The following is a 15,707-nucleotide window of genomic DNA, read 5'->3' on the forward strand; positions in this document are numbered from 1 at the left end:
AGGTCTCTGGTCCAACGAAAGAAAATAACGCAAGTCTCAACCAATGACAATGTGAACTATTGTCTGTTTTAACCAATGAAAAGTACAGACATCCTTGATCCAATCAATGAAAACTATTGATGTATCTGGTCCATTTTCACTGAGGTTTAAAGTTTTCAATTTCCAGTAAAACTTCAGAATTGCTTGTTATGTAATATTTACTCTGGGTTTCAATTAGTGACATATCATTCAATTAAAATGGGTAATTATATCCAAGTAAATAAGTAATACTTTTTGCAAAAAATGATAATATCTGAACAATTTACCTATTCCAGGACCATCATTATAATGTACGAGATGAAGCCAGTACATCATAGAGTGGAAAGTTTGCTTGAGTCCATTATGGACCGGCAGGGGGTACATTATTGCTATTATCATATATTTTTTGCCATGCTAGTGAATTTGTAGAGATGTAGAAAACATCTTAGGCCACAAAAGTGAATTATCAGATACATTATTAGTAATAATCTGGGGGTGAGACTTTACAAAATTCACTGGTATTGACAAAGTTGTAATATAATTGATGAATATACAAATGAGGTAGCTAGCCACACACATAGTTGATATAGCTGCAACTTGACTGCAAAGTGAAATTACTCTCTGAACACAAACAACAATAATAAGTCGGACAATGACCATGATATTTTGTCATTTTTTTATTTGAATTTGACAATCATTTATAAAATAGATGAAATGCCATATACTTATAGTATATTGTAAAATAGTGTTTCATTTAAAAAACAGGTCAGGAAATCTGGGAATATGAGTAATTTTTCTACAGGATAAAATGACAGAAAGTAAATTGATATACATCATGTACTTTATATTTGAAATATTTTGAGGTTAAATTGATATATACTGGTCAGTCAACTGGCAAAGGGTCATACATAACTTATGTGACTTTTCTGTTCATTGCATCGGGATACAAACCATATTTACAATATTTGAATTCAATATTGTCTGCTCTAGTAAAGTATGGCTCAAGGGTTTGACACTCTAAGAATATCTACAAAGGTACTTGTAAAGTATTCTCCTGCCCTCTTCTTGAACTTGAGAGAGATCAAATTGTAGTGACTTAAGAGATGCAAATACTACTGTAACTGAATTGAGGGTTACGAAGATGGATGTCAGAATCTTAGCAATGGGAACATGGAGAGCACTAAATCTTACATTTCCTCAAATTTCGTTAAAATCTTGGACTGATGGTACCTCTCCATGCTGCATTGCAATCTTATGGAACTCACACAAACTGAATGTCGCTATGGCAACAATATTCACCATGGTAACAGTTGAAATTCACATGATGCCATGATTCTGTATCTAGGAACAAAATCTAAACTATTCTAAATCTACATTTCAAAACAAAAGATTAAGTTTGTAAAATAGTTTAAATGTCCAAATAGCTAAAAAAACAACTCCAGAAGTTTACAACTTCCTTTTCATAACTGTGAAAGAAACAAAGGAGGTTAAAAACTTACAGAATAAAAATTGAAAAATAATGACAGCCAAATATACAGACTTTGATATCTGAATCATCTCAAAAATTACATCATCATTATTTACACTATTTTGATTACATTTTTCTTTCAAGTCTTCTACTTTGTATTCGATGAGACTAATTCAAATCAACATTGAATTACAAAGAAACACTGTCTGTCACTATTAGCTGAAGCAACAAGGCATGCAAATATCATGTCTGTAGATATTGTAAAGAACAGTTAATATATTCAACTGAAAAGACAGATGTATACATCAAAAACTGTCTGCAAAAGCTACTGAACAACACACCCAGCTAACATTTCATTTCAAACTTTATAAAAAGTAAAACAGTCATGAACAATATAAATTACATTGACAACTGCATTCATTTTTTTACCATACTTTGAAAAATGATTCAAAGGATGGACAACAATATTACATATGTATATAAAATAGATGACATATTTGGATTGCTGACAACACCATTGCTACGGACTCAATACAGTGTAATGTCTGCTGTGTAGAAAGACTACATCAAAGGCCACTGTCTGCAGGCTATACACCATGTGTGTATCACAGAGACACCCTGACAGACTGTAGTGTCGTATCCCTGGGATATTTATGTCATTGTCAGATAAATGACGGACAGAGAATTTTACTTGATACTTCTCTATGAATCCATCATAGTCAGCATATCAAGTATCAGAATAGATGTACTTTCTAATCTCACTTGAAGTTAATATCCAGGGATAAGTGATAAACTTTGACTATCACTGAGAAATCAACACCTCAGAGAGGAAAAATGAACATCTTCTCCACCCACTCCCCCCCTCACTCTAAACTAACAAGGCATTACAAAGAACAAAGGTGTCTTTTACAAGTGAGTTAAAGGGCTCTTTGACTCATCCATCCACATCTGATAAGCCATTGGCCGATGAGAGTGAAGACAATTGTAAGAAGCCCCCAACTTCATTTTATTTTGAATCACATTATTGGCATTTGAAGTCATTGGTATATTCTGAAGTGTACCTACAGTGGGGTACTTCAACACAAATAACAGACTGCCTTCCACACTGAATGTGCTAGCTGCACTTTTGAAAAAAGTTCTTATCAATAAATTTTTAAAATCTAAGCTAAAATCACTTTCCACACAAGGCTTCATTGGTAAACTCTCTACATTTCAATTAACCTATCCAAACCTACAGAGTTAGTTACAATCTCTTCATTCAATTGTTCAGTTTGATTAGTTTTATCTATTTCACAATTTTCACATTCAAGCCAATTTTTTGGTCAGACTTGTTACTTACAGGTTGCTGGTTAGTGCTGGTATAAGCTGATGGTTGCTGGTTAGTGCTGGTATAAGCTGATGGTTGCTGGTTAGTGCTGGTATAAGCTGATGGTTGCTGGTTAGTGCTGGTATAAGCTGATGGCTGCTGGTTATTTTGGTATAAGCTGGTATAAGCTGATGGTTGCTGGTTAGTGCTGGTATAAGCTGATGGTTGCTGGTTAGTGCTGGTATAAGCTGATGGCTGCTGATTAATATTAGTAACAAGTTTCTGGTAAATTAAAAATCCCTGTAGACTTCATGAAGATGGAACAGCACAGTTGAGCATGAAAAGTACGCCCTCTACAGTTGGAAATGTTGATATTTAAAAAAAATTCTCTTATCTTAATGTGTTCTGAGCAAACAGGAGTGTTAGGTGTAGATTTTTGAGATTGTGAAGTACAGCTCGTGAAGTTCTAGACAATACTTTCACACAGACAAAACAAGAGATAAAAATAAATGCCATATGAGAAGCAATAGGGAATAATTTTGCAACTTATAACGATTACAAATTTAAGTTTCAAGCAAGCATAATTGTAGGGATTTTTAGTACTGCTCACTCCCTATGTTGACACAAATTAGTACACATATATACATCAAATATTCAAGGTTTTTCCTGAAATCTGTCAGTATGTTATTATACCAGAAACTTGTCTTGTATCATACCTTACACTGTTGATTGTCATACACATGACAAGAACCTCACAGGATTGTAGTCTACAAAGATTGCCTCAATACTAAATGTTACCAACTTAAAAAAATCTTTATACATTTTCAACTTAATTTTACTACATCTAAACTCAACATCATTTTGATATTAAGTCTTTGTACTTCATTTACATTAAAGTTTCATTATTGTAACATTTGCAAGAAAATTGCCTTCAGTTTCAAATCTGACATAAGATCTCACAACAAACAGCCCCGACATTTTCCAAATTTACAATGAGCTTGTTTTCTGAGGTCTTTGGCACATTCTATTAATGTTACGGGGAAGACAGATGCCACATTGATGAGCTCAGTAAAAATTGAGGCAACTTATTGGTGGGAGATTTGCTATAACAGCAGATAGACAACCAATGTTAAAACAAAAACATTATTTAAAATCATAATAGTTGACAAGATCTGATTGCTTTACACATTATTGGGTTTAACTTTCATTTCATGGCAGTGCATATATGCTATACAGAAATATACGGTTTATCTTTTGCTTTTTGCTTTATTTTTGGATCTTTTTACTGAATTTAGTCGGCATGGTAGATTCTAAAAGGCTACAGAGATAGTAGACACATACAACATTTCATCTAATGAGCAAATGAACAACTAAAATAATAGAAAAACTGACTGAGATATTTAAACAATTTTTATGATCTTTGTTTTTTCTTAGATATGTACAATGAGTAATGCTGTACATTAAGTGTTATTATCAGACATAATTTCCTACTTTTACCGTTAAAAAAGGTAAAAATTTGCTTGACTTGATACAAGAGTTACATTTTGAAAAATGACACTCATGCACTACTTTGATGAGTCCCAAAAGATAGACACAGGTCAAAGGTCACAGTGTCTGAAAGTTCTGGTGCACCAGGCATCAACGTCACCATCATCATTATCATTATCATCACAGTTATTATCATTATTATCATTATTATCATTATCATGTAATTATCATCTTAAGCAATATCATTGTCACAGTTATCACAATTGTAACTTTACAATTGAAACCATTTTTGTTTCATAAAAATCAAAACTTTCAAAATATCCCATGATATCTTTTGGATCACTTTCTACCCACTTTTCCATCCTTTTAATTTACTTTTTTTTTAATGTACAGTTCTACACATGAACAAACTGACTATTTTTGTTAGGATATAAAAGTATCATTGCCTGAAAATTAATTTTTTCATAAAATTTGAGTCATGAAATTCAGTATCACCATTTCTGCAATAATGATAGAATTTCATCAATTGGACATTTTATCAATGCTATCTTAATTTGGTCCTCATTTATCAGCGGTATTCAACTTATCCATTCATGTTTTGTGGTGTTACGTTCAAATCCTCAACTTATCTATTCATGTTTTGTGGTGTAACGTTCAAATCCTCTTCATGTTCTCAGGAATTTCAAAGTATTCACCCTTGTGGAAATCAGATTGAAGTGTTTGAACTGTTTGGAATGTAGAGATAGCTGTGTACAGTTGTAATTAGACAATGGTTGGTGTTATCGTTGTATATTCCGTGTGTTCGCGTGGTGGTGGCTGGTAATTCTGACCTTGTGGGTTTAGATCCAGATCAGCGTAGTGGAGTTGAGGTGATTGCTGTAAAGAAAGACAGAAAACAATGAAAGAATTGATACCACACAATGTCATATCATACTAGGTTTATATGATGAAACTGATACAGCCCCTTGTTGGCACACTGTACAATGCCTGGCATGACATGCGCCCTCAACAGTTCAGTTGAGAGAAATGCAATTTGTATTTTTGTTCAATTTGTAAGTATATATTGCCATTATTTTGCCGTTTTCGTAAGGTTTGTCGACATTTCCTGCTCACATCTTTCTTTGTGTTCGTCGTGTTTTGTTGTCAATTCTCTGGACTTCAAGTATTATCCAGTTCTACACACTTTAACATGATTTTAATACCAGGAGTGAAATCGCACCATGGTTTGTGGCCAACAAGGATTGAACATGCCAGATATTGGAAAAATTGACATCACATTGAAACAAAGTTAAATAAAGAAGAAACAAACATTTGTCTTCAAAGAAAGCATTTATCCTACTCATAGCTTTCACAAAGTACCTTATCATTCTTAGTGACACAATCCCATGTTCTCATTTGCCCAAGAAAACAATATTTCAAGGACTTCTTGTCAGTTTCTTTCAGTGGATAATGCAGTAAAGCTATAAATACTGCAGATTAGAAATCCAATAATTCTGTTTATCCCTGTGGATTTCTGTGGCATAGACAGCACAACACAATACACCACAAAGCATTTCTGGTTTAATATGTTTTTAAGGATTCACCACAGACCCCATTTAAAGAAACCAACCATGTAGAGATGACCATAATATGGAACCAGTTTAAACTTGATGCCAATCTAGAAACTCTCCCTAGTTTCAGAGTATGGTACCAAAATACTTACTTGAGGTACAGTACTCTAAGACAACAGAGAGTTTCTAGACTAGTTTGGTGCCAAAGTCCTCAGTTTTTAATTCACAGTTTATTGGAATGTTTGTACGAATTACAATCAATCTGAAATGTGTAGTGCATGACCATAAACCCCATAGGGCTATGACTTGATTGTACAGGCCTTGTGTTGTTTTCTCAGTCTTTGTAATTGCAGGAGACCAACACGGGTCGAAATTTAATTTAGTAATACACTGTTGTACAGCATGTTGAGCCCAAATTTCAAATTTCATTGAGTTAAAGCTATGAAGTTTTAACTTTTTAAGTTTGAAATGATGGCTAGATACCACACAACAATTAAACCAATGATTTACAATTTCTTCTCATTTGATTTGCATTTGCATGATGATGTTACAAAAGGTTTTATCTAAATGTGATGGAAGAGTATAAATAGCTTTTCTTGTCTTGATTTTGAACAGTTCAGACAGCAGACATCCTGTTAATTCCCCAAAGAAATTAATAATTCATTGTGTAGACCAGCTGAACAGATCAGGTTTGTTGTGGTAGGTAACTGGCCAAGATGAAAGGAGACTTTGTCTGGCAAGACATCTTTGTAATTCTCTGAAGGTCACATGTAAAGACAGATCTCTAAATGAGGTTGGAAAGAGTCCATTCATGAGATGTCAAACTCACTGCATGTTGACTTTGTAATTCAAAGTATGGTGAAACCATCAAAGGAGTTGTTGTGTAATCTATGCAAAACCTATCCAGTGTGCATTCAAGCATTAACAAAACACTGACCACAGCTCAACTGTAATCAATGCCACTGTCTCATTGCCCTAACACACCACTCACTGGACACTCAGTTTGAAATTTTCTAAGGCCAGCTTTATAGTGACCCAGTCTGAGTTACAATGGACTGATTCATGGCTTGGTCCTGGCATTACACTTGGGTCAAATCTGACCCGACTACCGATCCAGAGACAATTTAGAACATTAATTTACGTCTATGGTGTGATATTGAAAGACCATGCAGAATTGCACCTTTGCAAACTCTATGGTTTGACAATGACCAAACTAGCAAAACAAACTAAATGAAATGTATTAACAGCTAAACATCACTGAATTCAAGTGAATGACAAGGTTAAAACTAAACCACATAAAAACACTACATTAGAATTAAATCTGTGAATTTTTGATGTCTAGTTTTAGAATTCAAGTGTACTTATAGCTGTCATAATCTCTTTGGCAAAGCACAAATACACAATGTGTACCAATGAACAATGTATTCACTGCCATTAAAACACACATGACATTAGTGATATTATGACTGACAATTGACAGCTAGACAAATATTTATTCCATTTTTGCTGAAACTTTTTCTTGGTTTCATTTCAGTGTTCTTTTATCTGCCACTACCTACGTTAGACCAACCATGTGTATGTTTTGTCTGTGTCAAGACTGCACTACACACGAATTAAAAACACACATTTACCAAAATAAACAAGATCGTATATATGTCACTGATTTGAAATCCAGATTAGACAGCAAGTTTCTGCAATGCTTTCATTTGCACTTCTCTTTAGCTTTAATGCAAGTCACAGTGGATAAATTTAAACCAAAATTAAAATACATTTGGGCAGGACACACTACATGCAATGCATACACACAGACACTCTGGTAATTATTTGCTATCATTTCACTGATCTCATTATAGAACAGGATATTGTTGGTGTTTAATTTTCTTATTTGATGGTAATGGGTTAAATATAATGAAATTTTCAAGACATATATTACATGAGTACGGTGTTTTGGTATCTCATGTGATGCCACACTGAAAGTTTAATATAAATAATTAATTTTCTCAGAATTCAAATAGCAATGAGGTAGTTGATTGGGCTGATACACATCAGATATATTTTCATAAGATATAAATCAACATTGAAAGCAGGAAGTACAATGCATTCATGTCAATCACATCATGTTTATGTCTACTCAATGCTATCTACAAAATAAACATGAAAAAAACAATATTCTTACTACTGAATTGTACAATTAAAGGGACATGCTATGATGTACTTTTAGTTCTGCGCGTGTACTTGTAGAATTCACACTTTGTAATTCTCTGTCTATTGCATTTTAATCAGCTAAAACAATTTGTTTTCTATTTTGCATCTCATCATTTCATATGCCTATTGAATGTCATGTCAAATCAATACTTGTAGGAAATAGATATTATTTTATGTTAGAATGATATGGAAGTAAAACATGGAAATACACGTCATTTAAATTAAAATTGCTGCATTTTTCATCATGTGGTTCTGCCCAGCTTTACTTCTGTGTATCTATGCTGGATGAGATAATTGACTAACAAAGTTGATAGTTGAATCAATTTAGGGCATTTCCATGGCAACTAAGCAGCTGATATATTAATATGGTACATTTCCGTGTAGCCTAGAATCCTATTCCGTCCGCTTGCCTCTGTACCTCCGAACCGGGTCAGAGGTACGGAGGCAAGCGGACGGAATAGGATTCTAGGCTAATTTACGTGGGAACTAATAAGCAGATTGTTTTACGTGGCTAAAAATGAAACCAGTGTTGACGTGTTTCTGGTAACTCCGGTCAAAACATCACAGGTAAAGCCATAGTTAGGAAATTGTTTTCACTTGCCAACATATCAACAAAATTTTCCTTTCTTATCATTATTTCTATTTTTTGAAAAAAGAGAGAAACACTGCATGGTAAGTGTCATTATGCTTTCTATAGGCGTCCTACAGAAACAGTCAAATCTAGACCATCAGAGTATGTCTATGTGAGTGTATAAATGATTGAATGTAGATACCAATATAACACAAAACAGATGGATTGTTTGTGATAATGACAGCTGGCTATCACATCCACCAGTGCCATCAATGAATTCAAAATGAAACAAAATTCTGTTTTTTGTATTTGACAATGGACAACCTTGATAACACCAATGAACAAAAACAGTTTACAGCAAAATATACAATGTGTGTTTGAATATTGAATATCATCAGATAGGAGAATTCAGTCACTTCCAAGTATCTGTGTGACCATGTATAGCTGTGCAGACAAATTTGGTCTGTACCAAACAACCAATCAGTTGTCAATGTCATTGACACCAAACACAAACTATGTCTGTTGCTGATATATTTGTCATGGTTCTGCAAACCATTCATCTAGCAAACTGTAGCGATGTAAAATCTTGATTAGTACCAACAGATATTACCCACAAGTCACCTTGATTTGAAACAACAGATATTTGAAGTCGGACTTATACTTTGCAGGATTAGTTCATATTTTAAAATTAAAATAATCATCAAACAATATTGTAGAAAAATACATTGATATCCCTATTTTCATTCCATTCTGTATAAACAACTACAAACTGCTGCAACTATCACAAAAATGCCTCCAGAAGCCAGTCCAGTGTTTTTGTTAAGACAGGTACCTTGGTAACATTTACCGGGGTTCCCCAGTCATTTTACCGGGGTTCCCCTGGGTATATCAATGCAATCAGATCAGGGGACAGTAGAAATGTTGGTTCCCAAATCATTTACCAATGTTCCCAAACCTTAGCAAAAACACTGCAGGCATTTTGTAGTTCATTCTAAAACATGTGAGAAGCATCAAGTCTAAATTCTCAAAATAATTCAAACTATCTGAATTTAATTTCTACAGACAATGTTCGCCCAAGACTCCAATACCTGTGTCCTCAATCATGTTGAATTATGGGTAACCTTAAAGGTCTGGTGAAATGCCCATGTTGCAAAATCACAGAAATACAGTTGATGGTCTATAAAACAGTTACATTCATTTCTTTTTTCGTTTAGCGCGCGTGATTATGAAATATGGCAAAAGAAAAATGCAATGTGGGCGTGTCCCCCGAGCCTCTCCAGTCGACTTTTTTTCGGCTTTCCGAAGTTTGCCCGACGCCGTATCTCATAACGGGAATTAAAGTATTTCACACCTCCGTAAGCTCCCTACGGGGGTAACTTCTAGGGTTTCCGCTTACATGATCAGGACAGTGTCCTCCTTCACTATGGGAGAACGTTACGTTGTTCTTTTGGTGCCTGTGACAGCGGCAAGAACATGAACGGCTCAACTGTAAACTTTTTCAAGTTCCCGTCAAGTGTTGAGTGTTTGAACCATAATGTGCTTGTCTCTGCTGGTTCGTACGATCGGCCACGGTCCCTCGGCTGAGCCTGCCTCGCTACTCGCTACACAGAAGGTTGGGACCGCAATGCAAATCAACAGCATGAACACCAACACTGAACGTTGTGACTGCCATTAAAATGCACTTGTCTTCAACACGGAACGTCGGGAACGCAATGCAAATCGACAGTAACTTAAAACGTAAATGGGACCGTGATTAAAATGCACTATCTACAAATCAGCTGCATGAACAGCAACACTGAATAGACTACCATTAAAACGAACAACAATACGGAACGTAGAGATCGCGATACAAATCATGGAGGTAGAGTCCTTCATGATACAAATCGACAGCAACACGGAACGCGTCGTTGGGACGGCAATTGAAGAACAACGGGGAATACCGGGCCACGAGGACCGCGATGCGATGCAAATCGGCCGCAACATGGAATGTTGAAGACTGTGATTAAAATGCACAACACAGAACATCGAGACCGCAATGTAAATCAACTGCAACACCGATCCTTGTTGCCTCGATTAAAATGCGTATGTCTGCTATGTATAGCAAAAGTTTCAATTCTCGCGAGCGAGCGTTCCTATGCCCCTATGCCCGCTGTACACTAGACAAAATGACGTCAAATTTATCGCGAGGGCTCGATTGCGTGTGTCTAAGTTTCAATTCTCGCGAGAGCCATTTATGCATGCTGTACACTAGACTGAATGACGTCAAATCTCTCGCGAGACTTGGCTCGATTGCAAATACGTATGACGGAAAGAACGCAATAATACGGAAGTAGACACAGTTTTTGCGAATCGCCGAGAGAGAAGCGCAGATTAAACAAAAGACTAAAAAACCCACGTTTTTTCTTTATTTTACCATATTTTTTAAACAAAAATCAGTTTCGCCGCTGTGGCGAATTAGGATCGATTTTTTTTCGCCACTTCGGATTTCGATTCACATTGGCGAACGTGGCGAATGGGCAGCGCGAACACTTGACCCTGGCTGTTTTGTTAGCGGATACCGGGCAGAGATAAGGCGGCGTTGGACCGCTATTCGATGTAAATGAACACACCTGTGACGTCACAGACGGCCAACTATTATCCCCGCTATGGGCGTGACCTGAGTGTCGCAAAATGACCCCATGAAAGCCGCGCATAGAAATATCAAAAAATTAACACTTGCGCGTACTTTTAGGTTGCAATTCTGTTGCGAGTGTAATAATATTGACCCCCTGGAAGATATTCAGTCACACGAACGGGACCATTTCACCAGACCTTTAAGAACTGCACCAACAGCATTGTGACAGCCCTAAGTCTGCAAGCAATTAAACTTTGGTGCTGTGATATTGGGTCTGTCTTTTAACTACCCACTGATCTGTGTCATTCATACACATAGTGTCATGTGCTTTGAGTTACTGTGCTGTGAGATACTGTGCTGCAAGTTACTGTACTGTGTATACTGTGAGTTACTGTGGTGTCACTAATGGGCATTGTACAATGTCATCTTATTTAGTGTTAAGTTCATTACTAACATGCTGAGCTAATGAATTATTCTAACTATATTGTGTACCAGTACTATGCCATACAGTCAAGCCATTGCCTATACGTCTCTAGTGTACTGTGTTCTATCTACAGTGCGTTTCACCTAGGTACCGCAACTCCGCGTATGAGACGCACACATTTCACCTACAACAGCTTAGGTATCGACACATTTGAAAGTCACCGACTCATTGATTAATTACAGTAAACCAGCATGGGGCCGCCGCTCTGTCTAGACTGAGAGATACACTTGATCTACAATGTGTGGCTTTTTAGATAATTTCTGTTGAGAATACCTTCACCTCTTGAACTCTTAGCTGAAATTGTAAAAGAAACAGTTACATTGTAGATCAAGTCTAGTCAACTGTTTATCTCTCAATCCAGTCAGTGGCTGCCCTATGCTGGTTTAGTGTAATTAATCGACGAGTCGGTGGCTTTGAAATGTGTCTGTGATACCCATGCTAATCGTGTGTTTTGTACATGGATTGTGTCCGTCTCATACGCTGAGTTACGGTACCTAGGTGAAACACACTGTACTGCTTGTCTGTATTTGTCTTACAGAGAGATGTGCATAAGTGTGTGTGAGGACACGGCTTTTTCTCAAAATTTACACCCCATGGTTATTTTACACCAGGACTTGTAGAAGTTATCACTTTCAAACCAGATACACCGGAAACGTTTAAACATATGTTTACATACTGTATCTGTAGTGGTTCAATTATTTAAAAATTCTGTTTGCAAAAGTTGAGTCTTTTTTATGCTGGGATGGTGGTAGGTTCTTTTCATGGAAAACAGTCAACATCATTGAGAAACATAATCTTTCACAAAACAAAAATTGTAGCATTTCTGTCATCTTTCTGTCTAATCATCAAACTCCCCGATAGCTCAAAAGTTGTACAGTCTTAACTCTCTACTTGACTACAGGACTATACCACTTTGAGCAGTGCAATGTGGGGGAGGAGCAAGATGAAAGGAAAGATGAGAGGGTTAGCTACAAATGTCAAATTTACTGATTAATCATGAAAAGTAAATACCCGAACGTAAAATTGAACAGAAATGAAAAAACAAATCCCACCACCAAGACAAAAATAAAAGGAATTGGATGCCAACCTGTCGTCTGTCATAACTGTCATAGTTTGGTGAGCTGGGATTGGAGTAATTTGGATAGCCGTCCCCTTCATCTATTGGTGGTTCATTGTATCTATAATCCTCAGGTGGTTCGTCATAGCGATGACGTGGGTTATTTGCATATCTATCATCATACCTATCGTCATACCCACGATCGCTATACTTGCTGCTGTCTACATCATCACTTGGTGGCGCTGCAGTCGTCATGCCGCTGGCTGTCGTCATTTCAACGTCAGCTGGAGCATCACGGGTGTTCGGTCTGGTTCACAGTGAAAACAATTTACAAGTTAGTTAGCTTTACTTTATGGTCACACTAAAAAACACATTTTTTTAAATTTACATAAATGCCAAACAGAATAGCTTCACTTCCCAAACTCCATCATTGCAGGCAGTTTACAGATACTGGTGATCCATGTATTTACAGCAAAGTGTGTCCTGTACTGTTAAAAGTAACGCTACATCATGTACAAGGACTCTCTTTTTATGTTTTTATCAAAAACACTCATTGACAGCATTCTCAGGTTTGCTGTCACATTGAATAAGGTTTCTCTGATTGGATAGAAATATTGCTACAAGGCACTCAATGCATGTTTGCTGTCACATTGAATAAGGTTTCTCTGATTGGATAGAAATATTGCTACAAGGCACTCAATGCATGTTTGCTGTCACAATGAATTAGGTTTCTCTGATTTGATTGAAATATTGCTACAAGGCACTCAATGCATGTTTGCTTTCACATTGAATTAGGTTTCTCTGATTGGATAGAAATATTGCTACAAGGCACTTTATGCCCTGTGTACTCATCAGTGCACCCTCTAACAAAAGAGATTTCAGGAAAATTTTGAGTCAATTGAAAAAAACTTGTGAAATTTTCTTGAGTCAAAATGTATAATTTCCTATTAACTGAAAATTTCCTTGATGGGTCATGGTGCCCCAAATAGGCTTAGAGGATACACTGGTAGTCATGGCTGTGGGTCTGCATATACATTTTACCTGTGGTTGCTGCTAGCTGCCTTAGTATAGTCATCTGAAAAGGAAAGAAGACAGTTGATTAAAATGACTGAAATATTAAAAGATCTGCAAGATTCTTTAAACTTCTTTATAAACTTCTCTGCTTGCAGATTAGGAAAAATGAACTCAATACTACAAACCTGGGATAATTTCTAAGATTTTGGAACTTCACTTTAGATGTCACACATATACTTCATTTTGATGATTTGAGTAAATTTTAGTAAGTTCACCTGATTTAATGAAACTGAAAAATGATAAAATAGCTGACATGTGAGATCTGGTTATAATTTTGTTGAACAATGCTAATTAAGCTACTGTCAAGCACAGAGTCATTTCATTTGGTTTTGATCTACAAGTCATCTTTTCATTGAGTCATTTCATTTGGTTTTGATCTACAAGTCATCTTTTCACTGAGTCATTTCATTTGGTTTTGATCTACAAGTCATCTTTTCATTGAGTCATTTCATTTGGTTTTGATCTACAAGTCATCTTTTCACTGAGTCATTTCATTTGGTTTTGATCTACAAGTCATCTTTTCACTGAGTCATTTCATTTGGTTGTGATCTACAAGTCATCTTTTCATTGAGTCATTTCATTTGGTTGTGATCTACAAGTCATCTTTTCATTGAGTCATTTCATTTGGTTGTGATCTACAAGTCATCTTTTCACTGAGTCATTTCATTTGGTTGTGATCTACAAGTCATCTTTTCATCGAGTCATTTCATTTGGTTGTGATCTACAAGTCATCTTTTCATTGAGTCATTTCATTTGGTTGTGATCTACAAGTCATCTTTTCATTGAGTCATTTCATTTGGTTGTGATCTACAAGTCATCTTTTCATTGAGTCATTTCATTTGGTTTTGATCTACAAGTCATCTTTTCATTGAGTCATTTCATTTGGTTTTGATCTACAAGTCATCTTTTCATTGAGTCATTTCATTTGGTTTTGATCTACAAGTCATCTTTCCATTGAGTCATTTCACTTGGTTGTGATCTACAAGTCATCTTTTCATTGAGTCATTTCATTTGGTTTGATCTACAAGTCATCTTTTCATTGAGTCATTTCATTTGGTTTTGATCTACAAGTCATCTTTTCATTGAGTCATTTCATTTGGTTTTGATCTACAAGTCATCTTTTCACTGAGTCATTTCATTTGGTTTTGATCTACAAGTCATCTTTCCATTGAGTCATTTCACTTGGTTGTGATCTACAAGTCATCTTTTCATGGAGTCATTTCATTTGGTTTTGATCTACAAGTCATCTTTTCATTGAGTCATTTCATTTGGTTTTGATCTACAAGTCATCTTTTCATTGAGTCATTTCATTGGTTTTGATCTACATCATCTTTTCACTGAGTCATTTCATTTGGTTGTGATCTACAAGTCATCTTTTCATTGAGTCATTTCATTTGGTTTTGATCTACAAGTCATCTTTTCATTGAGTCATTTCATTGGTTTTGATCTACAAGTCATCTTTTCACTGAGTCATTTCATTTGGTTTTGATCTACAAGTCATCTTTTCACTGAGTCATTTCATTTGGTTTTGATCTACAAGTCATCTTTTCATTGAGTCATTTCATTTGGTTTTGATCTACAAGTCATCTTTTCACTGAGTCATTTCATTTGGTTTTGATCTACAAGTCATCTTTTCATTGAGTCATTTCATTTGGTTTTGATCTACAAGTCATCTTTTCATTGAGTCATTTCATTTGGTTGTGATCTACAAGTCATCTTTTCATTGAGTCATTTCATTTGGTTGTGATCTACAAGTCATCTTTTCATTGAGTCATTTCATTTGGTTGTGATCTACAAGTCAACTTTTCATTGAGTCATTTCATTTGGTTTTGATCTACAAGTCATCTTTTCACTGAGTCATTTCATTTGGTT

General features: G+C 35.7%; 1 protein-coding gene across 1 annotated transcript in view; it reads right to left on the reverse strand.

Moving 5' to 3' along the window:
- Window positions 1–677: 677 nt before the first annotated feature.
- The window catches only part of LOC139125397 (kin of IRRE-like protein 1), a 43,429-nt gene continuing 28,399 nt past the window's right edge, over window positions 678–15,707 (reverse strand). The window contains exons 5-7 of the mRNA XM_070691484.1: window positions 13,803–13,836; window positions 12,792–13,068; window positions 678–5,156 (exon numbers count right to left, since the gene is read on the reverse strand). Of these exons, the coding sequence (XP_070547585.1) occupies window positions 5,043–5,156; window positions 12,792–13,068; window positions 13,803–13,836 (425 nt within the window). The 3' untranslated portion in view covers window positions 678–5,042. The remainder of the gene's footprint in view (window positions 5,157–12,791; window positions 13,069–13,802; window positions 13,837–15,707) is intronic.

The sequence above is a fragment of the Ptychodera flava genome, assembly GCF_041260155.1.
Source record: "Ptychodera flava strain L36383 chromosome 3 unlocalized genomic scaffold, AS_Pfla_20210202 Scaffold_25__1_contigs__length_14229661_pilon, whole genome shotgun sequence".
Taxonomy (NCBI): domain Eukaryota; kingdom Metazoa; phylum Hemichordata; class Enteropneusta; family Ptychoderidae; genus Ptychodera; species Ptychodera flava.